At 45.0% G+C, this 24,744-nt stretch overlaps 1 protein-coding gene across 4 annotated transcripts in view; it reads left to right on the top strand.

Annotated features, from left to right (window-relative positions):
* Positions 1-19,993: 19,993 nt before the first annotated feature.
* LPCAT4 (lysophosphatidylcholine acyltransferase 4) overlaps positions 19,994-24,744 on the top strand; it is a 1,035,593-nt gene continuing 1,030,842 nt past the window's right edge. The window contains exon 1 of one of the 4 annotated variants that reach the window (XM_085651786.1): positions 19,994-20,165. In XM_085651786.1, the coding sequence (XP_085507912.1) occupies positions 20,073-20,165 (93 nt within the window). In that variant the 5' untranslated portion in view covers positions 19,994-20,072. The remainder of the gene's footprint in view (positions 20,166-24,744) is intronic. The other 3 variants (XM_085651792.1, XM_085651827.1, XM_085651836.1) reach the window with 3 other exon arrangements.

Here is a 24,744-nt window from a genome sequence, read left to right as displayed (position 1 = left end):
GCCGAGGGTCCCATGGTCCCTAGTGAGCATAGACGTTGGCAGTCTTCCAGATGGGCGCCATACCCTGGTAGCCATCGATGACCACTCTAAATATCCCGAAGTTGAGATACTATCAGCACTCAGCGCTACTGAAGTCATACCAAAACTTGAGAAAATCATGGCTGTCCATGGACTCATGCAAGAGATAAGAACTGACAATGGATCCCCTTTCCAAAGTCAAGCATTCGCCTCATACCTGCAAGCGCTAGGTATTCACCATCGCAGGATCACCCCACGGTGGCCTCAGGCGAATGGAGAAGCTGAAAGATTCATGCGAACACTTAATAAAGTAATACGCATTGCACACGACAAGGCTCAGTCCTTAGAGCTGGCTATATTCACATTTCTCCGGAGCTATCGCCAGACACCCCACACGACCAATGGCGTGGCTCCTGCGCATTTACTGATGGGCCGGGTAGTCACTGACACTATCCCTCATCACCCCGAGTGGCAACCGGAGGATGTATGACATTACAACGTGTGTCATTACAACGCGTGCAGTTACATCGCATGCGTTACAACGCATGTGATGTTACAACGCTCTGCCATTACAACGCAAGTCTTTACATCGACTTGCACTAGATGGCGTGCTAACATTAGAAAAGTGTAATTTACTATTCCAACTCTAGTCCACGTAACAGTAGGGAAGGTGTTGGGATAGTAAACTACACTATTTGTAATGTTAGCACGCCATCTAGCGCAAGTCGATGTAAAGACTTGCGTTGTAATGGCATTGCGTTGTAACATCGCATGCGTTGTAACGCATGCGATGTAAAAGCTGCGCGTGGTAAAAACCGCGTTGTAATGGCTGTTCCCCGCAACCGGAAACCCCCCCGAGGACAGTCTCATTGATGCCCGGCGACGGAAAGCACACGCTCATGTGAGTCTACGGTGGAGAGCCGCCATGCCCCAAATCCGCCGAGGGGATGTTGTACTACTCAAGAACCGAGTCTACGGAAGTAAATTTCGCCTGAGTTTAGAAAAGGAACCATGGACGGTGGTGTCCGTCAGAGGAACTTGTGTCATTGCCACTCGCGGGAGAGAGAGAATAACCAGAAATGTGTCGCACTTTAAGAAATATTACCCGCAGAGATCGGAAATGTCTCCCAACCAGGTGGAGGACAACCTGAACATGAGACAGGTGGAAGATATCAGGACTGGCGGCGGAGAGACGGAACCGGCCATGGAGGACACTGGAGAATCTAAGACCCCACGGTCATCTCCGTGGAGAGGGCCATCCAGTGCAGCGATGAGCCCTGGACTCCAGCCTCAAGAGACTTTGACTCCCGTTGAGGTGCTGGATGGAGATAACGGAGATTCACAAGGCCGGGGTATGTCGCAGTACAGCCTGAGGAGCAATCCTGAGCCATCCTGTCGTTTAAAGGACTATCTCACGTAAGAATGTTCCATTTTATATTATTGGGAGGGTTGGAACTTTCTGCTATCGGTGGAGGCTGGGCCGGGAGTCTAATGTGGGGAACTTTGCAGTTATGTGTGTTTTTCATGTTTGTTGTTTGTTGGGGAGGAATGTAATGTCGTGACTATGACGCGATACGCCTTGAGCGTACGCATCAAGTCACGTGACGAATGTTAATAAAAAGACGGTCGCGCACGTACGTACGCCACTAGGGCTACGACGGCGGACCTTATACACTCTTGCTCCGTCTCCTGATATTTGTATTGGCCCGAGGCTCTAGTCGCGACCTCCCGGCAGTCGCAATCCTGCAGACACACTTGCGGGAGCCGGAGAACACAACAATTTCCCACACTTGATCATAGAGATAATAGAGGGTTTTAAGTATTCGGAATGGAATGGCTCTAAAGCTCAATGTAAAGACGTTTTTGGAAACGATAGGAATTAAGGTGTTTAGTATGATCGTGCCTAAGGTTCGTAAGCAGTGGCGGCTGGTGACATTTGAAAGTGGTGAAGCGTAAAACAATTGTTGTACTTCACTGCGGCGAGCGAGCCTGTGAGCCTGAACCACCTACGAGGAGTTTGTGGGGTTTAACCCCCGAGAAATTATTTTTTTACGACCCCACACCCCATGAAGGAGCCGCCACTGGGAGAGGATGTGGTTTACGTCCAGAGCTGCCGAATTTGGATCTAGGGAACCAGGCTAAAGTCTCTGTGTCAGCTCAACATCCTGTGAGTCTGGGCAAATCACTTAATCTCCACATGCCATGGCATAAAACAACATGAACGTGCTTGTGCAATTCAACTGTTGCTCATGTAAATTGCTCCAATATCTTTGTGTCGAGATTGGGCTATAGAAACTGCAACAACAAAAAAATCTCTGCCCTGGATGGTCACTATGTAGGCACCAAAAGTCACTGTGGAGGAACTATATACCCACAAGATGCTTTTTCAACTCACCAAACCTCTGAAATGTTAAATAATTAGCCCTGATGCATAGTTATCTACTTTGCAGTTTCAAGCAGTCCACGCAAGGCCTGTCAGCGTGTCGTGAGAGAATATTGACAGTGAGCAGAATACAGTTAAGCAGGACAGGGTTATATAGGCTTACATACGTTTATATTGAATGCAAAGATTTGTGGTTCTCAAAAATATAAAAACATGTAGAAACCGCAACATCTCATCAAACGGGGAGGATGCAAAAGATTAACACGCCATGCGGCACATTTATTGGACAATAAAATAATTGGCACGCCTCTGGAAAATAATGAAAATATAATCATTTCGATTCATCAGCGGAAAGTAATCGCTATAATTGATTTGCATGGTATACTGTGATGTAAAGCAAATGTAAAGAGATGTGGTAGCAGAGAGGAACTGTTGGAAAACGTGCTGTCGCCAGTGCTTTATGTAAACTTTGTTTTGAAGTCTGTTGTGAATAAAAATAAATTATTAGCGTAATACTGGTTGTTTTACCACGCAATCAAGTCACCATGGAAGCTGGGATTGCTGTTGTATAACTTTCATATGAAACTAAAGAATTTGAAACTTAAACACATTTTGGGATTCTGGGCATATCACTTGAAGAATAACTACTGTACAGAGTTCCGGTAGAAATAATTAATAAAGCATTAGCTGCCTGTAATGGAATGGGCTCGGAGTGCATTCCGCCAGCCCGAAGGCTTAATAAATTTTGAAAATATTTGGACGCAACATGGTTCGGCTCAATAGCTTTTATGCACGGAGTGAAACATGACCAGCAGGCTTCACACAGATGCTTGCAGCAGGGGCTTTAACCACCTGAGGTCTGCTGCTGGGACTAAAACCTGCAACCTTCAGGCTTCACACACACTTAGTTGCAAAACCCTGCGATATACATGCGTCACACACAGACAGCAGCTCTCTGAAGTTATCGAAAGGTATCATGTTGCACTTTATAAAACAACAAAAGTCAATACATCTAGAAAATAAACACAATGCTTCCGGTGCATTAACCAAGCGTGCCCTCTTACTAGGACTACAGCCTGTAACCCCTAGGCGCTTGACAGCCAGACACATGCGACAAGTGCATTAGGGTTGCAAGCTACGACCTCCCTCCTGGCTTCACCCCAACTTCTGCAGCTGGGTCCAAACCCACTGAGGTCATTCGGATCATACGCATGATATCCACACAGTCGTCCGGACCCGAGGGGCGGTTTTCATACTCCATGCCTGTGGGGGCTTCCATTCACAAGAAGGACCCTCTCCTAGCCCACACAGGCACAGAGCTCCCTCTGGCAGATACCAAAACGGAGAGAGGGGTGTGCTGCGATGCCGGGTGCTGTCCTTCCCGCCTGCGGAGTGTAAAGGTACTCTTTCAATGTTTATTCACGTCATGTTCAGTTTAGTATTTTCTTTGTGTTCATTCATATGACATGCTGTGTATTCCACATTCTTGCAGGCGCTGCGCGAGAGTGTATCTTCAAACATGTTTATGTTTGAGGGTGCATCTCTCGTGCTGCGTCTGCTCGTTAATGAATCTACAGTTAGTTAAGGCATTATGCAGCTGATCGTTGTTGAGAGCAGCAGTACTCCCGTGTTTAGCTGGCATTTAAATAAACTTCTCTCAGGATTGAAGTCTACTTACCGCCTCTATCTTTCTGCTTGAATTGGAAATATTCCCCACCTTTACATTTGGCGACGGGATTCACCAGCTATTCACCATAAGACAACTTTCAGAGATTACGGGATACGCACTTGTAGCCAGGAAGTTGATCTGCATTGTATTGCTGTCTTCGTCGTTGTGATTGGATTTGTGGGGTCGAGGAGCTCTCTTCAGGCGAAAACCGACCACGGGTTCAGTTCGTGCTGAATTTTGAGCGTTTTGCTTGGTTTCCGCAACAAGGGACATCCGGATTGAAGATTCAGAAACAACGTGATGACGACATCACGCGAGGCAAGGAAACAGTCCTAAAACACATCGACGCTGACTGCTGAAGAGGAGGGCTTGCTTCAGTGCACCTCCTACATCATCGCGCTTCACGCAGTGGTGGTGTCTTTATTTATAAAAAAAAAAAAAAGAAGAGAGGCTTCACAAACGGATGCTCAATCGTTCTAAGTGTCAAACAGAGGGTTGGCACATTCTCAACTGAAATTTGATATTAACAACAGAATCAGCTATTTTGCCACATATAAAGCACCTGACCTGGTATGTACTTCATGAAAGTTTAAAAAAAAAAAAATTAATCTCAAAAAGGTTTTACAAAAAAAAAAAAAAGAGGGAAAAATAACATTTTACCAAAGATAAGAATCTTAAAGGAAGAAAATATTTATATTTGTAAAACTAAACAAGAAAAGAGTTGATAATATTTATTCAACATGGCTAACAACCAGCAGATTGTACAGCTAAATAATTTTCTCACTGTTAATGGCAAACCTGCTGAACCTTGGAAGACATGGTTTCGCAGCTTTGAAAGCTATATGATTTCCATTGCTGCAGAGGAATATCCGGCCAAACGGAAGTTAGCAATACTCTATAGTCACTTGGGAAAAGCTGGTCGTCAAACTTTTGATAACTTACCAACCACGATACCTCCGCCTGGAGATGGTGATGGTTGGAATGTTTATACTGATGCTATTCAGAGACTCAACAAAAAGTTCCTAGAACAACCAAATGTCATGCTTGAACGCTATAACTTTATGAAACGTAAACAAAATTGTGATGAAACTGTAGAAGACTATATTTCTGTACTTAGAAATTTATCAGCAGATTGTAATTTTGGTGCTTCATTGGATATGTACATTAGGGACCAGTTTGTGTATAGTTGCTATCACAAGAAAATTCAGGAGCGTATTTTAAGCTGTAGAGATCCTACCCTGTCAGAAGTCATTGATATGGCTAAAAGTATTGAAAGAAGCATTGTTTCATCAAAATGTATTGCAAATGAAAATACTACACCTGTAAATTTGGTTCAAAATGACATGCTTGTGAATGCTATTGCCGTCAAAAACAAATTCTCAAGACCATTTCATAAGAAACCTACCACTATTTGTTACAGATGTGGCTCTAGAACACATCTTAGTAATAGCCCCACATGTTTTGCTTTAGGAAAGAAATGTACAAATTGCAACAAAATAGGGCACTTTAGCTCAGTTTGTAGAAGTAAGCAATCTGTTCATGTTGGGTCCATTTCCTCACAAGACTTTCAATATCCAGAACTTAATGCCCCCTCGTTTGATGTTGCCCCCCTTGAGTCCTCATTACAAAACATGAATATTAACACTATAGATTTATCTTCAAATAACATTCAAAAAAGGGAAATTTTAGCCATTGATTCTTGTGAGGATTTAAGTAACCAGGAACGTGCTAAGGATCCAACATGTGTAGTTGTTATTGCTGATAAATCAATTGACATGATGGCGGACTCAGGTGCTCCGGTTACCATCATTTCTAACATTCTATTTGAAAAATTATGGGCTGCATCTATGACCCTTTCAAAACTTGATATTATTCCTAAAGAATATGGAGGCACAGACATAGATATGTTTGGATTTTTTATTTCAAATATATCGTGTCTTGGTAGACAAACCATTACTAAAATATACGTTGCAATAAATGGAAAGAACATAGTAGGCTGGCAAGACTTGGCAAAAATGGGTTTGAAACTTGTCCCTGGTTCAGAAAATCCTGTTCAAGTTAATGATACTGATATTTCATCTATTTCAGATGACAATGAACAAATTGTTAATGACATTGTTACACAATTTCCTCAAGTTTTCAATTCCAAAATAGGTAAAATCAAAAAATTTGAACATTTAATTAAACTTAAGCCAGGTGCCATACCTGTTACACATAAACTCAGGTCCACTCCTCTTAGTGTAAGGCATGATTTAAAAAATGTATTGGGAAAAATGGTATCAGAAGGTATTATTGAACCAACTGACTCTTCTCAGTGGGTTAGTCCCATTGTAATTGTAAGGAAGAAAGATTCCAGTATCCGTCTCTGTGCTGATCTTCGCTCCCTCAATCAAAATATACTTATTGATTGTCATCCCCTTCCCAAAATTCAAGATCTTCTAACTGGCATTAATGGTTCAAAATATTTCACCTTACTTGAGCTTCGCAGCGCATACCATCAAATTCCCCTGTCTCCTCAGTCCACCACCTTGACAACTTTCATTACCCCTTTTGGAGCCTATAAATATCTGAGACTACCTTTTGGGCTAGTCTCCGCGGCCAGCGTCTTTCAGAAATTTATGGATTGTTTACTTAAAAATATCGAATGTGTTCAGGCCTACCAAGATGATGTTCTAATCTTTTCTAAAAATAAACATGAACATGTTCAAACACTCAAAAAAGTACTTACACGTTTTAGAGATGCAGGCATCACCTTAGGTCAAGACAAATGTAAATTTTTCAAATCTGAGGTGGATTACTTAGGTCATTCTATTTCTTCAAATGGTATCAAGCCAAAATTTTCACTTACCAAGGCCACTTCTAATGTTCAAGTACCCAAAGATAAAGATGCTCTTAAATCCTTCTTAGGCATGACGGAATATTACTCAAGGTTCATTCAAGCCTATTCACAAATAGTACAACCGTTACGTAATCTTTTAAAGAAAAATGTGAAATTTATTTGGTCTCATGAATTGGATATTTCCTTCAATCTTATCAAAAAAGTTATTTCTGACTCCCCAGTTTTATCCTCATTCACCCCTGGGGTCAAATGCCACATTTCTGTTGACGCCAGTCAGTTGGGGTTGGGAGCTGTTTTATGTCAATGGTTTGGTGCAAAGGAGAACACTATAGGTTTTGCCTCTAGATCTCTCTCTTCTGCTGAAAGAAATTACAGCACTATAGAGAGAGAGGCACTTGCCTGCTCCTGGGCTGTTGAAAAGTTTAAAAGTTTCATTTGGGGTTGCCATTTTATTCTCTTAAGTGATCATAAGCCCCTATTGCACCTTCTCAACGGAAATGGCACTGGTAAAGCCTCTGCTAGATTAGTACGCATCCTTTCCAGACTACATGAATATAATTTCACTATTCGACATATTTCTGGTGGTCTCAATGTAAGAGCAGATTGTCTTTCTAGACTTCCCCTAAAAGATGATCTTCCTGACCCAAAATTTGATGAAGTAGAATGCGTAGTGGCATCTATCAATGACTCTTTGTCCATTTTTCCCGTCCTGTCACAATCTGATTGGCTTCAAGCATATGATAATGATCAAATTTTGCAAGCGGTCAGGAACATGATTATTTCTGGCTGGCCCAGAGAACGTTCCCTGCCTGCTTCATTAAAGTCATATGCTCAAATTTCAGATGGCCTTTCTATTGTTAATGAAATTTTGATGCGTGGTGACCAATGTATTCCTCCCTCTTCTATACGCATTAAATTAATTGAATCTGCTCATGATGGACATCTAGGAGTTGGAGCGACTTGCAGAAAACTTAAGGAACATTTTTGGTGGCCTGCTATGGACAAAGATGTGACTCAGTGGATTGATTCATGTGAAACTTGTTTACTTTCTGATAAGCATTGGAAAATCAACAAACTTCCTCTTCACCCTGTACCTGTACCTGAGGAGGCATGGCTTAAGATTGCTATGGACTTTGCTGGCCCATTCAATCTTCTTCCTAGCAGTGAACGTTACATTGTTTCGCTCATTGACTATCACTCAAAATGGGTTGATTTTGATTTTTGTGATTCTCCTAATTCCATTGCTGTTGTAAAATTCTTGAACAGAGTTTTTCAATCAGAAGGTTCTCCCAAAGAGGTCGTTACAGATAATGGTTTGCACTTTTGTTCAACAATCATACAAGATTTCTTCAAAGTTCATGACGTTAAACATCTAAAAGTGGCTCTTTACTCCCCATCATCGAATGGTCTCATTGAGAGGATGAACAGATTTTTGAAAGAAGGTATTCAATCTGCTTTAGCTTGTAACATTCCTGTTGAATTATTTTTAAGAAAGAAAATTTGGTCATATTTGGTCACCCCTCACTCCACAACGGGTATTTCTCCTTTCAGACTGCTTAAAAAGAGAAATCCTAATGGAAACATTTGTCCTAACTGGATAACTGATCTTATCAGGAAGAAAGATACTTCATGTTTGGCTTGTCAGGATAAAGTTATGCTCAAGAAAAATGTATTCCTCAAACAGAACGTTCAAAAGAAATATTTTAATTCACCTTGTTCTTTAGTCACGAAGGATTTTCAGATTGGAGATTGGGTTTTACTTAAGAACCCAAAAAAGGTTATGAAAGGAGACTCTAAATTTTCTTTACCTATTCAAGTTGTCAAAACCTCAAAAGGTTCACTTTTCTTGGGAAGGAAAGGGTGGTGGAGTAAAAGAGCTGTTGTTAAAATTTCACATGCACAGGCCAATAGAATTATTACTTGCAAGAGATCTACCACAGATGACTATGATTGTTCACATTTTCCTTTAGGAGCTTCATCTGACAATGTGGTCACTCAGGATTCATCCTCTTCAATTGTCACATCTTCTTCTTCACAAACGTCTCCTGCGTCTCAACCTAGAGTTCCTTCTCCAAGTACGACTTCTGACTCATGTAAATCTTATCGCAATTGTTCCATTCCTGCTAGATTCAAGGATTACTATATGTCGTAAAATACCTTTTTATTTTAGTCTTTATTTTTCATTTTTATGGGAAAGGAGATGATGAAAAGGTACTCTTTCAATGTTTATTCACGTCATGTTCAGTTTAGTATTTTCTTTGTGTTCATTCATATGACATGCTGTGTATTCCACATTCTTGCAGGCGCTGCGCGAGAGTGTATCTTCAAACATGTTTATGTTTGAGGGTGCATCTCTCGTGCTGCGTCTGCTCGTTAATGAATCTACAGTTAGTTAAGGCATTATGCATCTGATCGTTGTTGAGAGCAGCAGTACTCCCGTGTTTAGCTGGCATTGAAATAAACTTCTCTCAGGATTGAAGTCTACTTACCGCCTCTATCTTTCTGCTTGAAATGGATACATTCCCCACCTTTACACGGAGCCCCCGGCTACTCCTAAACCCGGGCAAACAGTCGTGATATTATACTGTCGGAATAAAACGGATTGCGTGGCTTTCTGGTGCCCAGGACAACGGATCCTGCTATGATACTGAGTCCACACCTTACATGGGGATGTCTCATTCACCAAGGCAGGACACAAGGCTGTCACTCGGGCCTTTCACTTGTCAAGAATAGCTGCAGGCAGAAAGGCCGCGCATTTCATGATTTCATTTCATGATTTAAATGAAATCATGAAATGCGCGGCCTTTCGTTTCTACCATGCCTCCAATCGCGGCCGGCATGGTGGGGGGTGGGGGTGGAAATGGGGTTGTCGCGTGGTGGATGTGGGGAGGCGGTAGGGGTTTAATTAAAGAAAAATATCAAACTTACAGTCCTGCACCACCTCTGCTACTAGGTGGGTCCCGTCCCGACTCCCGCGATTTTCAATTCCTGCAGCTCTCTCATCAGAAAGGCAGCCTCCCTCCCTCCCCTCCACCAATCACAACGCTGCAATGGCAGCGTTGTGATTGGTGAGGCGCAGAGGAGCGCGTCCCACCCGGGACATTTTCTCCATGCGTGCAGCAGCCTACATAGAGAAACAAGCATTTACAATGCAATGGTCTCGGCAATATTATAGGTAAAGCTATTGGTATTGCTCATTATTTTTTTATCATTTTTGTATCCCTAAATAAATGGCATTGTCATTTCTATTGGCATTAGTTTTTTTTTGCATATGTGATACCTATTGCATTAGCAGAGAGAGAGTGAGGTAGTGAGATAGAGAGAGAGAATGAGGTATTGAAATAGAGAGTGAGGTAGTGAGAGAGAGTGAGGTAGATAGAGAGTGAGGTAGTGAAAGAGTGAGTTAGTGAGTGAGGTATTTCTGACGTAGTGAGATAGAAACAGTGAGTGATGTTGTGAGATAGAGAAAGATTGAGGTAGAGAAAGAGAGAGTGAGGTAGTGAGGGATGTTGTGAGGTATTAAGACAGAAACAGAGAGTGATGTAGTGAGGTAGTGAAAGAGTGAGTGTAAGTGACTTAGTGTATTTGAGAGAGAGAGTGAGGTAGTGAGATAGAGAGAGTGAATTAGTTAAAATGTCTTCGTACCAGCTGTGCTGCTGAAGTTTCTTTCACTTAGCATGACGTTTCAGAATACTGTCAATGGTTGCCTCGCGCGGCGCAAGATTTCTTTCGCACCTCGTTATGATTGGCTGTAGCTGGAGACCATGTGTTTCCTGTTTGATACTAGTGGATTCTTGATGGCTGTAAATACGGACGGCAATGGAAAATATTTCTAAGGCACTCCTAACCTAAATAAAAAATAGCGCCTTGCGTTTTTGAGTCAAGATTTGTGTAAAAAATGTTGGCAATAGCGTCAACGTTCTGGCACTTATGCTAACTGTGTGATCAGGCTGCTTCCTTTTATAGAATGTAAAATATAGAATGTAAAATATAATAGGCAGTGGCTAATCTAACCTTAAAGCCCCAGGGCCGACCAAACAGTCAGTACCCACAACCAGGTGCGCAACACCCATTGGGCACACCGGGCTTCAGCCCCCCCCCCGTCATGTGTGTCAGCCCGGCTGAGACAGCCTCGCGGGCTGGCGTCCGTCTAATTGCAGCCGCACCCGAGTACTTCACAGGTCTTTAAAAGACCATTTACTCGTTAATGAGGCTTTTGTTGTGTTTTCACCCCTTCTTACAGCCACTCTGCCTATGGCTGGAAGACTTAGCCCCCCCCCCCCCGAAATCTATTTCAGCCCCCCCCCAAATTTGGCTCTAGTTGCCCGCCTGCCCACAACAGTGGGCAAGCCACTCCCCCACTGCCCTCGAGCAGGACCGCCCACCAGCCCGCCCCCAACCAGGCACTTCTGCTTTCTCGCAGTGCAAGAAGCAGAAACATTAAATGGTAGTTTTTACCATTTATGTTTCTGCCTTCTCGCACTGCCAGAAAGCAGTGGGGCGATGCCCCCACGCCCCAATGGGGGAACCGCCACTGTTCGTAAGGTACGGGCAGGAGGTAGTTCCTATAGCTTTCTCGCTACTAAGGCCTGGAATGACCTACCTGTGGAATTGAGGACATGTTCATTGGAGACATTGTTTTTGAAAAAAATTGAAAACCTGGCTCTTCCAATATCCTCCAGGGGGCCGGTAGTAGGCCTTCTCGCATCTTAGGGCCTTGAGGCTAGGGAGAGGGGGGGTCCAGGACTGTTGCTGTGGATTTATGGTGACCTAGCGCGGGGACACTCCGTTGGAGTAACCAGGCACTACAAGCTTAATAATAATAAGTAGTTTAGGCAGCAACACCACAATGGTCTCAGGAGACTGGCCCCCATAATACACGTTTGTCCGGAGGGGCACGCATTCTCGAAAACATCATAAAGTTTGATGCCACACTAAGGAACACACAGCCAATCAGAGCGTAGCATGCACATTACATGCAGTGATCATGCGCTCCTCATGTGGACACGTACCCACTGGCCCGGCATTATGTCCGTATAGGGACATGGCCCACCTTTGCTTCTTATCAAAACTCCATTTATGGGTCTGTGACTTGGCCCAAATTTCTGTTGCCAAAGGAATGCGTAAATCGTTTTATGATGCTTCATGTAAAGTGTTGGAAAGTGGGTTATTGGTAGGGATAAGTATGCACCTACCACTAGTAATAAGGGCACCAACGCACTGTAGGGTCCAGTAAAAGTTTCAGTAAATAAGCCACTTGCTCAACCCTTGGTAGCTGACAATGAGCAGTCGGGCCTAATTTAGGAGGCTGGAGTGTAAAGTATTTAAAAACACCAATACATCAAATAAGTAAGACACAACACAGAATAAAAATCCCACACCATTTTAGAACAAAGGAAATATTTTTATGCACAAATAGTGACCAAAATTATAAAGATCTGATTTAGGGAACCAGAGATATTAATTATTAAAGATTAACCACTTTATAGTGCTTAAAACAAATAGTGCCACTCTGGGAAATCTGGTTGCACTTGACCAGGACAAAGGCAAAGTTTGAGGTCGACCACGATGGAGCCCTGGTCGCAAACACTAAGCGGGAGGCCCTGGTCAAAATTTTACCTTCACACTTAGAAACTTTTCTGGAGCTTTTTCTTCCGACGTCGCTCGACCCTCGACAGCAGGCTGGATTTGGAGGGGGTTCACCGGCTGGACTTTCCACAAGGCCCAGATCAAATCCTGGAAGTCTGACGCTTTGATGCTTTCAGCGGGACAAACCTGAAAACCGAGTCAGGTCGCAGTTGAAGGTAGTTTGCTTGTTCTTGAGGTCAGGTAGGTCACCTCATGGAGCTTTTTTACACAAGTTCTCCAAAGTTCTCCAAACTTCAGGAGGTGCTTCCTGAAAGTCTCCTTGCTGGGTCACAATCCCACAATGCATCTGGCTGAATCCTTAAATGTCCACTGGATGCACTCCAGGATGGGGACTCTTGGCGGATATGATGCAGGTGGGCTCTGTTAACCTGTAGCTTGCAGAGAGTCTACTCCTTAATCCTTCTTGAAGCAAGGCACAATCCCCATGGCTGTAGTATAAGATTGTGCAGCAGGCACAGTCATTCAGAGTGCAGGCCTTTGGGTGCAGATCCAGATTCTAGCAGGGCATTTCCTTTTCTCCTAGTAGTTTGAGGCAGCAGATCTGAGAGACTATGCAGCTCTCATATATTTATTCAGTGTTCTTTGATGACAAGCAGGGGGCACCTCTGTCTAGAGAGATGCTGGGTGCCACCCAAAATCATGACAACTTCCTCCAAAGTGTGGCATTTTCTTGTCTCACAAAGTACTGTACTTCCAAAATCCAACATGGATAATTTCTCACCAGGGAGAAAAAGCTAGCTAAACCAACCCACAATGTTGCTCATTTCCATTAGCTCTCCTCCCCCTGTCCTCTGCAAATTCCTGTCCTAAGCTTGCCATCTGGCTGGGGCACCGGATGTGGGGTTATGTACACGTGGCATTCCTTACTGATGTGCTCTCTCTCTTTGAGCTCTGTTTGATTTACCCAGCCCTCCTGGAGGACCCAACCTCCTCCGCTTCAGAGCTCTCTCCATCAGATACCCACTACTCTTACCAGGCCACTTATCACCATATCAAAGAGCCTGGCTAAGCCTGTTAAGGCTGACTAATTAACAGAGACCACTAGAAGGCTGGATTTTGACTTACAGAAGAGAAAGGTCTATAACTTCGCTTCTGTACTAGTTATGATAATTTAAACAGTGGCAGGTTGTTGACTTTATCAATACCAATCTTTTAAGTCTTTAAATGATATGTTCACACCTCTCCTGATTTATATCTAAATACAATATTGCAGTGTTAGTCAATGGAGCTACAAATGGGAAAAATTAAACAGACAGTTTATCCTCACCAGGGCATATAAAACATATTTTATAATGTTCCTGCTTATAGGTACATGCCCCCTCACATGGGACACCTAGGGGAAACCTGGGGGTGCCAAATATGTAAACATATTATAGATTATCATTTTTAAAGTGCCCATACCACCAAAGTCGAGTTGACACAAAATGTACTTTTAAGGACAGTTTGCAAAGTCAGGCTGCCTTTAAAATGGCAGCAGGTACTCAGCAGTGCACACATGCAAGTGCACGAAATCTGCTGGGCCTCTAAACATCCATGCCCTCATATATACTAGGGAATTATATAAGTTGTTTGTCCCCCTAGCCCTATTAAATACTAGGGACTTATAGGGTCTGTCAATATCATTCATGAGAATTTACTTTTAAAGACAGACTGCAAAGTAGGACTGCCTTTAAAAAGGACAGCATGCACACAGCAGCGCACACATGCAAGTGCAGAAAATCTGCTGGGCCTCGAAACCTCCCTGCTCTATTGTCTACTAGGGACTTATAGGGCCTGTCATTGCCATTCATAAGTGTACCCTATTACATGTACCTTTTCATACATAGCACTGGCCCTGGGCCTGGTTAGCACAGCCTAGGGTAAAGTCAGAGTCAGTTACCACCAGTATCATTCAGCAAAAAATGGGGGTGAACAGGGGAAAATAATTACTTTCTAACATAAAGTTATGTTTGGCCAAAACCAATGTATTTTGAGACAGTCTTCAGACCCCGACTCTGTTGTCTAATCTTCCAGCCACTGTGTTTAATTAAACAACTGATACTGCTTAGCCAAGAGCCTCTTGTCTTTAAGTTTTTCAAAGGTAAATTCATATTTGAGCAACATTTTGGCAAGCCAGCCAGGAAATATTGGTTCTTCTAGCCTAACTGCAGCCGAAGGAAAAGGTCCCCGCCCGTACAGATTCACATCTGAAGAACAAGATCGGTGAGAAGAGGCCGCAATTGATTGAAAGTTCTGCTGAATACGCTGGGCGGAGGTCCATCCTGAAGCCACCGTCAGTGGGTAAAAGACTACAACTGATCCTTAGTACCAGCATTTGGTGTATGACAAACTAGGAAGATGGGGATTGTTTGTCACTCGGATGACTCGGTGTGACATAGAAGGGACGGTTATCTGTGGGTATGATACAGGGGTCGCTTGGACATCGGGGCGAGACACAGAAGGCACACATAGGGCCTGAGTGTGATATAGGGCCAATATCTCAATCTTATTTTTTAGTCTAAAGGAGTTTTTTATTGCTATATGTTTCTTAACACTGGTAGTATATGAAAGAAGTGAAAGGTACTACTCACTTCGACCGCTGGGCATGATACAGCCAATAACGCAAGACCCCTGGGTCGGAAGATATAAGGTGTAATTCTGACGTTAGGGAAAAATGTGGTCAGTAGTTGTCGAGTTGCTCCTTCTCCACGTAAATTGTTGCTATATTTGTCCCTGAGCCGATATTGACAGACTTTCAGGCTCACTTAGTTCCGTGTACCGGGCAGGGCCACCCTTCATCATTGAGCAGCATGCGCTAGTAGCACGCTACATTTTTTGACAGAGCCATCATTTTTTCTTCTCTGTCATTGTGTCTTTTTTTACTTCTGCTTCCATTGTGGTTTGTAATTGATGCCGTTTTTTTATGTTGTGGTGCTGATAAATTGATGCAACTTTGTTTTATGTTAAATGTTATATCCAATTAATGATTCTATGTGTGTATGAAAAAGTCATTTGTTTACATTTTGCTACCTGTACTGCAGTTTGTATCTTGTGTCACATGACTAGGTGTAGCTGGCTGTTGGCTTTTATGTATTCCTTCCAGACAGTGAGACAAAGGGGTAATAGGTGTTGGCTGGATGGGCCTTCTTTGACTTGCTGAGGGGGAGGACATGCCACCTACCACACTTTCACATCACAAAGACTCTGCCTCAGCAGACTCACAAAGGGTTCCCTAGTAGTCTTTTGTGCCCCTGGATAAGCTGGGACTATGCATGGCAGGGTGGACACCTCTGAAGTGGGAGGATTCTAGAAGCTTTTCTCACTTCAAAGTAGGCAACATGTATAAATAAGGGACATTCAGACCCAACTCTTTAGTACACATCTGGACCTGTGGAAGACTCAGGAGAAGGACTGCTGGGCTGCTCCGCTGCAAGAAGGACCACTAGAGTGACACTAAGGGCTAGCAGGCTTGTGAGAAGTTGGCCTGGTATATGCTGTCCACTAATTAAAGTGGGCACCTTGCACCAGTCCAAACGACCCTTATTGATGATTAGGTTAAAGACAACCTTTATTGAAAGCTATCCTAGTGCTAGCTATGGAGAGCAGCCTTCAGGTTAAGTCTCGAAGGAATGTAAAGCAGTTTGTTTTACCAGATCAGAACCTCCTGAATGACCAATTGAAAGGAGAACCACACAAGAGATATATAAAATATATGTATTTATTACTAAAAACTCTCTACTAACCTCTTTATGAGAGTAGAGCACAAAGCACACAATATTAAATCACTAGAACGACAGTAAATAGCACAATACACAGCAGGCTCCAGGGGGAGACCGAACCATATACTAAGAAAGTGGTATAACAACCACGACTTAACTAGACACAGTGCATAGAGCATGTAGAATCGCTGGGACCCCAAGGAACCACCCAAAGTAGTGACACAGGGGACCCACGGAGGACGTTGCAGTGGGTGAACACAGGCGCGAGCTCCGTACAACTCTATGGGAAAGTGACGGTTGGAATTTTAAAGATTAGGGACACTTCGGAGAGGACTTTAAGCAAACCCTATCAAACATAGAAGGTTCTAAGGCCAGCACCCTTGAGAGTACAGAGGTACCCGTGTTACCTATCCCAGAGGAGCCGGGTGCATTGGGGTCAAGTGATGTCGGAAACCTTCGTCGTTTACAATGGCGTGCTGCTGCCGGGAAGATGAAAAGTGTCTGGTGGAATCCAAGCCTGGATCCGAGGTGAGAAGAACCTGAAAGCAGAGGGGACAGAGTCTGGGTCACTTCATGGTGACCAGGGGCACGATAGACGAATGCCCACCGATGTTGGGTGCTTCATGTGAGATGACGCGATGCTTGACTCTGCAGCCACGGGGACCAGGAGATGTCTGAGATGACCAAAGTCCGGAGGTGAGCTGTCCCACGAAGAATGTCGAGTGCTGGGGGGGTCAGTGTCTGGATCGAACACCAACAAGCCTTGGCAACTGCAACCTACACGGGCAGAGGGAATCAGCTTCGGTGAGGACCAGCAAGGTCCTGGGGACTCTCCAAGCTATGGAGAGTCAGGGCACGTCTGGAGCAACCAGGAAAGCCCACGGAAAGTCAAAGTTACCTTCACAGGGACCCACAGGCCAACGCACCAGGGATCGCGAAGGGACCTCGAGCTGAATAACAAAATACCAGCCCTTGGAACACTCGTGGAGTGTAGGCCGGAAATCTTCAGTGGAAATACTGCTCGGGGTCAGGACCACACGTAGCCCAAAGCACAGCTTCAGGGATCGCCAAAAAGCATATGCTGCTGCAAAGGTACGCGGTGCACAGGGGTTCGGGTTGCACGGTCCCCACGAGGGATACGGACCTCAGAATTGCTGAGAGCACAGATCAACCTCAGACACCTCGAGAACCCACCTCCTGTGTTGCAGAAATCTTCAGAGTCCTCAGGAGCTTGGGAGATGCAAACCCGTCAGATGCGTTAAAGGTGCCTGCCTTGCAGGGGGGAGTAACTCTTTTGCTCCAAGGAAGATCTTCAGTCATCCATCATAGAGTAGATCGTTGAAGTACTTGGTTTCTGTAGCAGAGTTTCGTCCAGGTAAAATCTAAAGTCCTGTAGTCAGGGTTCCTACTTTATACCCAAGTAAGGGGTGGGACAAACTCTGGGGACCCACCTATGGGAGGGTCAGGACAGAGGGGTGGCTACACCCATGTCCTTTGTCCAGTTTTGCGCCAGGGCAGCAGCAAATGGCTCCTGCAACCGGTTTGAGCTGGACTATGCACAGGGACACCAAATGTGGGGGGCAGTGCAGAATTTCTGGCACTCTGAGTGCACCCACCCAGCCCCAATATACTAAAACCTGTCTGGAAGGTGGTCACACCTCCCTGTGACAGGAAACCTATTGTCAAGCCTTCCCCTGCTCGAGCTTGGCTCAGCAGCAGGAGGGCAGACTTGTGTCTGTGGCTGGCAGCATCCATTTTGTGATTCTCAGGTCGAGAAAGATGGTACCGGGTAGACCGGTGATCCACAGTAGTGGTTCTACAAGGGAGAAATCATACCTCTCACACCAGTTACTGGTGTGGAGGTATGATTCCAAGGTGTTTGACACCAAACACAACATGTTTCTAAGCAGCCGTTTTAAAGTTATTATTTACCGTGAGGTTATAATGCACTTAAATATATATGGTTGGCTGCATCACAAACAACCCCGGAAAATAGGTTCCGAAGGCTGCAGAGGGGCTCTGCTCATGCAGGAGCACCCTCTCACATAAAACCCAGCACCCTGCCTTCAGGATTAATAAGGCCTACCATAGGGGTGACTGATAGGTTTACATGTGCAGTGATTTAGAATATATATAGTGAACCTATATCTAAGTAAGGGGTGCATGCACCACCTTACACAGGCTGCAGTAGCAGACCTGTGGTGTCAGTTTGAATGGTCTCCCAGGGGTGGCACAATACATGCTGCAGCCCCTGGGAGGCCTCTGGGGTACCTCTGCCCTGGGTACACAGCATACCATATACTAGGGACTTATAAAGGTACCCCAGAATCCAATTGGAGTGTACCTTAAGTACATGCAATCAGTTTAGAGGAGAAAGCAGCTAGACTGGGGTTCTGAATAGCAGGATCCCAATCAGACTAAGTCAAAAACAGTGATACATCAGCAAAAAGTGGTGGTAACCATAAGAAGCAGATCCTACTCTCCTACAAGGCTGGCCTCCTGATCAGAGCATTAGGGACAGAAAAACTCCAGCCACCTTGAACCCTGCACCTAGACTCTGCCTACTGTGAGTCCTGTCCCCCCAAGTGGAGCCATCCCAGTCCTGGACCCTTGAAGTGGGTCTGAAAGTGCTCTGCCAGCGCAGCTGTGGTTCTAGCAGAACTGGCCGCAGCATGACGCATCGCCTTGCAGATCTGCATAGGAACCACTGCTGTGTGATGCATCCCTGGCGCAGGACCTTGGAACCGGCGCTGCACGATGCATCCTCCCGCCGCTGACGCAGGACCGTGCATTGCAGTCTTGCAGCCCCTTGGAACTGCTGCTGTGTGATTAATCTTAGATTTTCCACATTGCCTCTAAGTGCCTGACTACTTTTGTGCCAAGCTACCAGAGGGTTGGGCATAGGTTTTGGGGTTTGCTTGTGTTTCACTCTGACAATAATTGTTGCTGCTTGAGTAAGGTTTCACCCCCCTCAACCAGTAACCTAATCTCTTTCAGAGTTTCTAAAATCCAAGAGAAATTTAAAAGGGGGAATTCGTATACCTGCCATTTTGCTGAACAGGAATTATTGTGGTTTTATGTAGGGAAAATTCGACCCGAAGGTATCGGAGCGCTTTAACATGAGCACCAGTTACATTACATAAGATGACAGTCGTTAGAGTAAGCATTGCAAAGGTTTCCTGGCACTTGCAAATATTATGGTATTTTGTAATTTTCGCAAGATTGGGCTGGACATTTCCCGATCATGCGACTAGATCAATGGGTAGTTGTGTAGTCTCGCTCTGAACACTTGTAATAGACAGGGAGGGTGGACAAGACCAACTGACTTCGAAAGCCTGCGCACTGATGTTTGTTAAAGGAAACAGCCATTTTAAAGAGGGGTTCATCATAGAAAAACTTAATGACAGAAAGGAAAACATAATAAACTTGGGAGCTTCCAAACAAAAACACATTTTCTTAAGTGTTCAATTATGTATAAATGTAAATCCGTATTTGTAAGGGTAGCCTAAGCCGTTTTGATTCATGACAACGTTTCTTCACTACATAACGCTTGGTTATTTTACTGACTTTAAGAAAATCATAAAATATGCCGCAAAGAATCTGAGCAAGTTATTTTGATTGTCTGTCGTTCGTCTCGATGCCCAGGCACTCGTGGCCTGACGTTAGTCGGCTGGTGTTGCCTGTTATGAGATGGCGGCCGTGCTATCACTTTACCGGTTAAGACTCCTCCCTTGATACCAGGTTCCCAGCCCTCCCCGGGGATGGTGGCACTGTTGCTACTGTGCAGAGCTTGGAGGCTCCAGGTTGAGCGGACCCATGAGGTGGGGGCTGGCAGAGGGGCCCGGCCTGGCCTCCTTCAACCCCTTCATACACGAGGTGCACCTGCATGGCTTTCTACAGAGAGCGGAGGTAAGAGGCTGAGGGGAAGGAGGGCAGCATCAGAGAGTAAACGATGGTGCGGTGGGTGAAGAACACAGTATAGAGACAGTGACCCTGGAGCGAATGAAGACGGAAGGGGGCAGAGAGATAGAGAACAATATGAGTAGAGAATGGATTTTTGTATTTATTTATTTTTATTCTATGCGTTTTTATATAGCGCGGACTTTACCCGAAGGTGTCAGAGCGCTTCACAATAGGAACAGTAATGATACATGAGGTGAAAATTACAAGTGAGCATGTTACAAAAGCAAACGTTACGTTACATGAGGCAATAGTGACAATTGTGCAAGTATCAAGAACAAACAAAATAAAAGAGGTAGCAAACGATACGTTACAAAAGGAAAAAGTGACGTGTGCAGGTTACAAAAGCATACAAAGTACAAGTAGAGGTAAAATACTGCAATAAATGGCAGACACTCAAAACACTAAAACAAACGTTACGTTACATGAGGCAATGGTGGCAATTGTGCATGCATCAAAAGCAAACAAAATACAAGAGGTAGGAAACGATACGTTACAAAAGGAAAGGTGACGTGTGCATGTTACAAAGGAGTACAAAGTACAAGTAGAGGTATAATACTGCACTAAATGGCAGACACTCAAAACACAAAAACACACTGGGAAGGCACTTCTATAGGCATGGAGAACAGAATTTCCTATAATGGAAGGACTTCCTTCAGATAATGGAGGGCGTGAATTAAATTTGGAGGTGTCTTTGAAGGAGGAGAGCTTTGAGGTCAGTTTTGAAGGCCTGGGAAGAGGCGGTGGTCCGGAGCTGAGGTGGAAGTGAGTTCCAGATTCTCACCGCATTGCCTGAAAAGGATTGGGCCATCGATCTTTTCTTCTTGAAAGTGGGAGGTTCAAGCAATACATTTTCTGCGTTACGTGATGGTCTGGAGCCTCCAGAGAGTTTGTTTATTCGCCAGGTACCGAGGGGAGGAGGAGTGCAAGGCTTTGTGGGTGATACAGGCAGTCTTGTAGATAGAACGGAGGGTGGATAAAATGGGTGTTATGTGGCCACTTCTTTTGGCCCCATATATGAAACGAGCTGCTGAATGGAGAACAGACTTAAGGGGGGGACAGGTGGGATTCGGGGAGGCCAGTAAGAAGAGAATTGCAGTAGTCCAATCTGGAGAGAACCAGTGATTGGACCAGAGTTTTAAGGTCTTGCTCGGGGAAGAAGCAACAAATCCCCCAAAGAAGGCTCAGTTGGTATCGAGCAGACTTTGCAATGGAATCGATGTGGGAGAGTAGATTGAGTTTTTTGTCGAGTATGACACCAAGGGATTTTGCGCTGTCGACAATGATGGGTTTATTGTTAAGTAGATTCAACTGGTCCATCCATGATTGAACCGGGGGAGGAGAGGAGGAGGAATTCAGTTTTGGAGGGATTCAGAATCGGCTGATGAGTTAACATCCGGTTTTGAATGGAGTCGAGAGTAGAGCTTAGGATGGAGAGATCGTGAGTGGAGGCCACCTTAAGGTAGATTTGAGTGTCGTCAGCATAGAGATGATAGTGGATCCCGCATTTACTAAGGAGATTTCCCAATGGTTCTAAATAGAGATTGAACAATGTGGGTGCAAGTATAGAGCCTTGAGGAACACCTTGACCGACCGCCAAAGGAGATGAAAGACTGTTCGCTATTTTGATCATTTGGGATCTATCAGAGAGGAAGGAGGCAAACCATTTAAGCACAGTGCCCTCCATGCCCATTCTCTGTTGAAGAGTGTTAAGGAGAGTGTTGTGATTGACAGTGTCAAAGGCTGCAGAAAGGTCAAGGAGAATTAGAAGACAAGACTCTCCCAAATCGACTATCCGCAGTGCGTCATCAATCACTTGCAGCAGGGCTGTTTCAGTGCTGCAGTTTTGAATGAAGCTGGACTGGAAATTGTCAAGAAGATCATTGTCAATGATATGACGAGAGAGTTGTTTTGCTACACATCTTTCTGTGATTTTCGCAAGAAAAGGTAGGTTAGTGATGAGACGGTAGTTGTTGAGGTCGTTCGCATCAGCGGTGGTTTTTTTAAGCAGAGGGGTGACCTGCCCAGTTTTGAAGGAAACAGGAAGGGAGCCTTGACAGAGGGAGAGGTTGACCAGAGTGGTCCAATAGGAAAGAGAATGAGTATAGAAGTCCAAGGCAATGGCACTAGAGATGGGGTCAAGAGAATGGTTGGAGGGCTTTGTTTCGAGGATGCATTTGAGGAGGGCATCTTCAGAGATGGGGTCAAAGTTCTGCCAAATGGTTAAGGATTTGCGCTCCTCTGTAGGGGTAGGATGAATGACCTGATCTACAAGTGATTTCACTTTTTCGTCAAAGAATATAGCGAATTCCGCTGCTTTCTTAGTAGAATCCTCCAACTTGGAGGTTGGGGGATTGCAGTTTGGGTTCTTGATGAGGTCGAATAGCTTTTTGTGTCTATTTTTGGCTGAGTCGAGGAGGGATCTGAAGTGCAACGCTTTTCCAAGGAAGATGTGCTTGTGGTACTTGGCTCTTGCTGAACGAAGCTTGGCCAAATTATCGGTGGAGGGCGCTTGTCTCCATTGTTTCTCAAGGACTCTTAGGTACTTCCTTTCTTCATAAAGGGATTTGTTGAACCAAGGTGCTGAGGGAGTAGGCCTTTTCTTTTTGCTTTGGAGAGGAGCGACATTATTGATTTCGACTGCAAGGACTGTGAGGCATTGGGGGGTGAGTTCGTTAACATCTAGGTTCGGGTCTAGCCTTGGAAGTGATAGCAAAGCTGAATCAGAGGGAGATGAAGGAGAGTGAAGATGTAGAGGAACAAAGTGTGAGGATCCTAGCTGGGCAAATAGGATTGTGAGGGGAAAAGGTGGTAAAGCGGGCAAATAATGGTATACCTTTCAAGAGTCTTGACCGAGGCAGAAAGTGTAAATAAGTGTGGCAGATGGATGCAGGACAACGAATAAATGAGAATTGGGGTAAAAGCGGTATAGTGCACTTGGGAAGATTTTTGGAAAATATTTGTAGAAGATGACGGAGTAAGGGGTAGACAGGTGAGCAAATCTAGAAAGGATCGAGCAAGAAAAAGCATAGCTGACCAAGCGGCTAAAGATCCGAGGAAGCAAGGAATTCGAGAGAGAGGGAGAAAAATTGATTTTAGGAATACAGAGCAACCGAAAGGAGAGATGGATGATTTGCAAGGTGGCAGGGAGGGGTGGGACTGCTACATGATGGATACAAAACCAGGAATAAGAATAGAGGAACGGGTATCATTGGGTAGGGAAGATGTGTAGAGCTGCTTAGAAGCAGTAAAGCAGACATGGGAGGCAGGTCAGTTGGCGGTGGGGCGAATTGGGTTAGTTATTGGATGGGTGTTAGAAATGGGGGTCTCTGGTTGGCAGTGGATGGCCACTGTCCAAGCAGGGACCCTACTTTCTAAGTCAGAGTGAAGGGCTGCACCCCCTTGACAACCCCTGCTCCACCCTGTGGTAACGTAGCACGAGCAGTTAGGCTAATCTCAGAGGCAGTGTGTAAAGCGTTGATGATCATACACGGCAAATACAGTGAGGAACACTACAAAGGGACACAACACGGGTAGTTTATCAAATAATAGTTAACTTTATATAGAGGCTTATCACAAGACCAAATAACGAGGAAACCACAATACTGTACAAAAAAATAATTCTCTCTGGATGCTGCAAAGATAGTTCCAAGGGGGAAGGTAAAGCTCAGTTCAGGGCAATGGTCTCTGCGACCCTTTTTACTCACAGTTCTGAGATGTTGTCAAATAATCCACAAGAAATGTCGCTCCGGCGGGTTAGCGATGTTTTTCCTCACGCTTTGGTCACGGCCGCTCGCTAACGGGGGTTAGCAACGATTTTCCGGACGCACAGCCACTGTAGCGATGATTTTCAGGCCGCAAACATGCGGGGCGATGATCAGGCCAGCGGGCCTTCAGCGGCAGCGATGCGATGATTTTCCGGACGCTCAGCAGCCGTAGCGATGATTTTCTGGCCGCAAACGTGCAGGGGGCGATGATCAGGCCAGCGAGCCTTTAGCGGCAGGGATGCGACGATTTTCTTTACACTCAGCAGCTGTAGCGATGATTTTCTGGCCGCAAACGTGCAGGGCGATGATTAGGCCAGCGGGCCTTCAGCGGCAGCGATGCGATGATTTTCCGGACGCTCAGCAGCCGTAGCGATGATTTTCTGGCCGCAAACGTGCAGGGGGCGATGATCAGGCCAGCGAGCCTTTAGCGGCAGGGATGCGACGATTTTCTTTATGCTCTGCAGTTGTAGCGATGATTTTCAGGCCGCAAACATGCGGGGCGATGATCAGGCCAGCGGGCCTTCAGCGGCAGCGATGCGATGATTTTCCGGACGCTCAGCAGCCGTAGCGATGATTTTCTGGCCGCAAACGTGCAGGGGGCGATGATCAGGCCAGCGAGCCTTTAGCGGCAGGGATGCGACGATTTTCTTTACACTCAGCAGCTGTAGCGATGATTTTCTGGCCGCAAACGTGCAGGGCGATGATTAGGCCAGCGGGCCTTCAGCGGCAGCGATGCGATGATTTTCCGGACGCTCAGCAGC

The sequence above is a fragment of the Triturus cristatus genome, chromosome 1_1 (genome assembly GCF_964204655.1).
Source record: "Triturus cristatus chromosome 1_1, aTriCri1.1, whole genome shotgun sequence".
Lineage (NCBI taxonomy): Eukaryota > Metazoa > Chordata > Amphibia > Caudata > Salamandridae > Triturus > Triturus cristatus.
The sequence above is the reverse complement of the archived record's forward strand: the minus strand, read 5'-3'. Positions and strand labels throughout refer to the sequence as shown.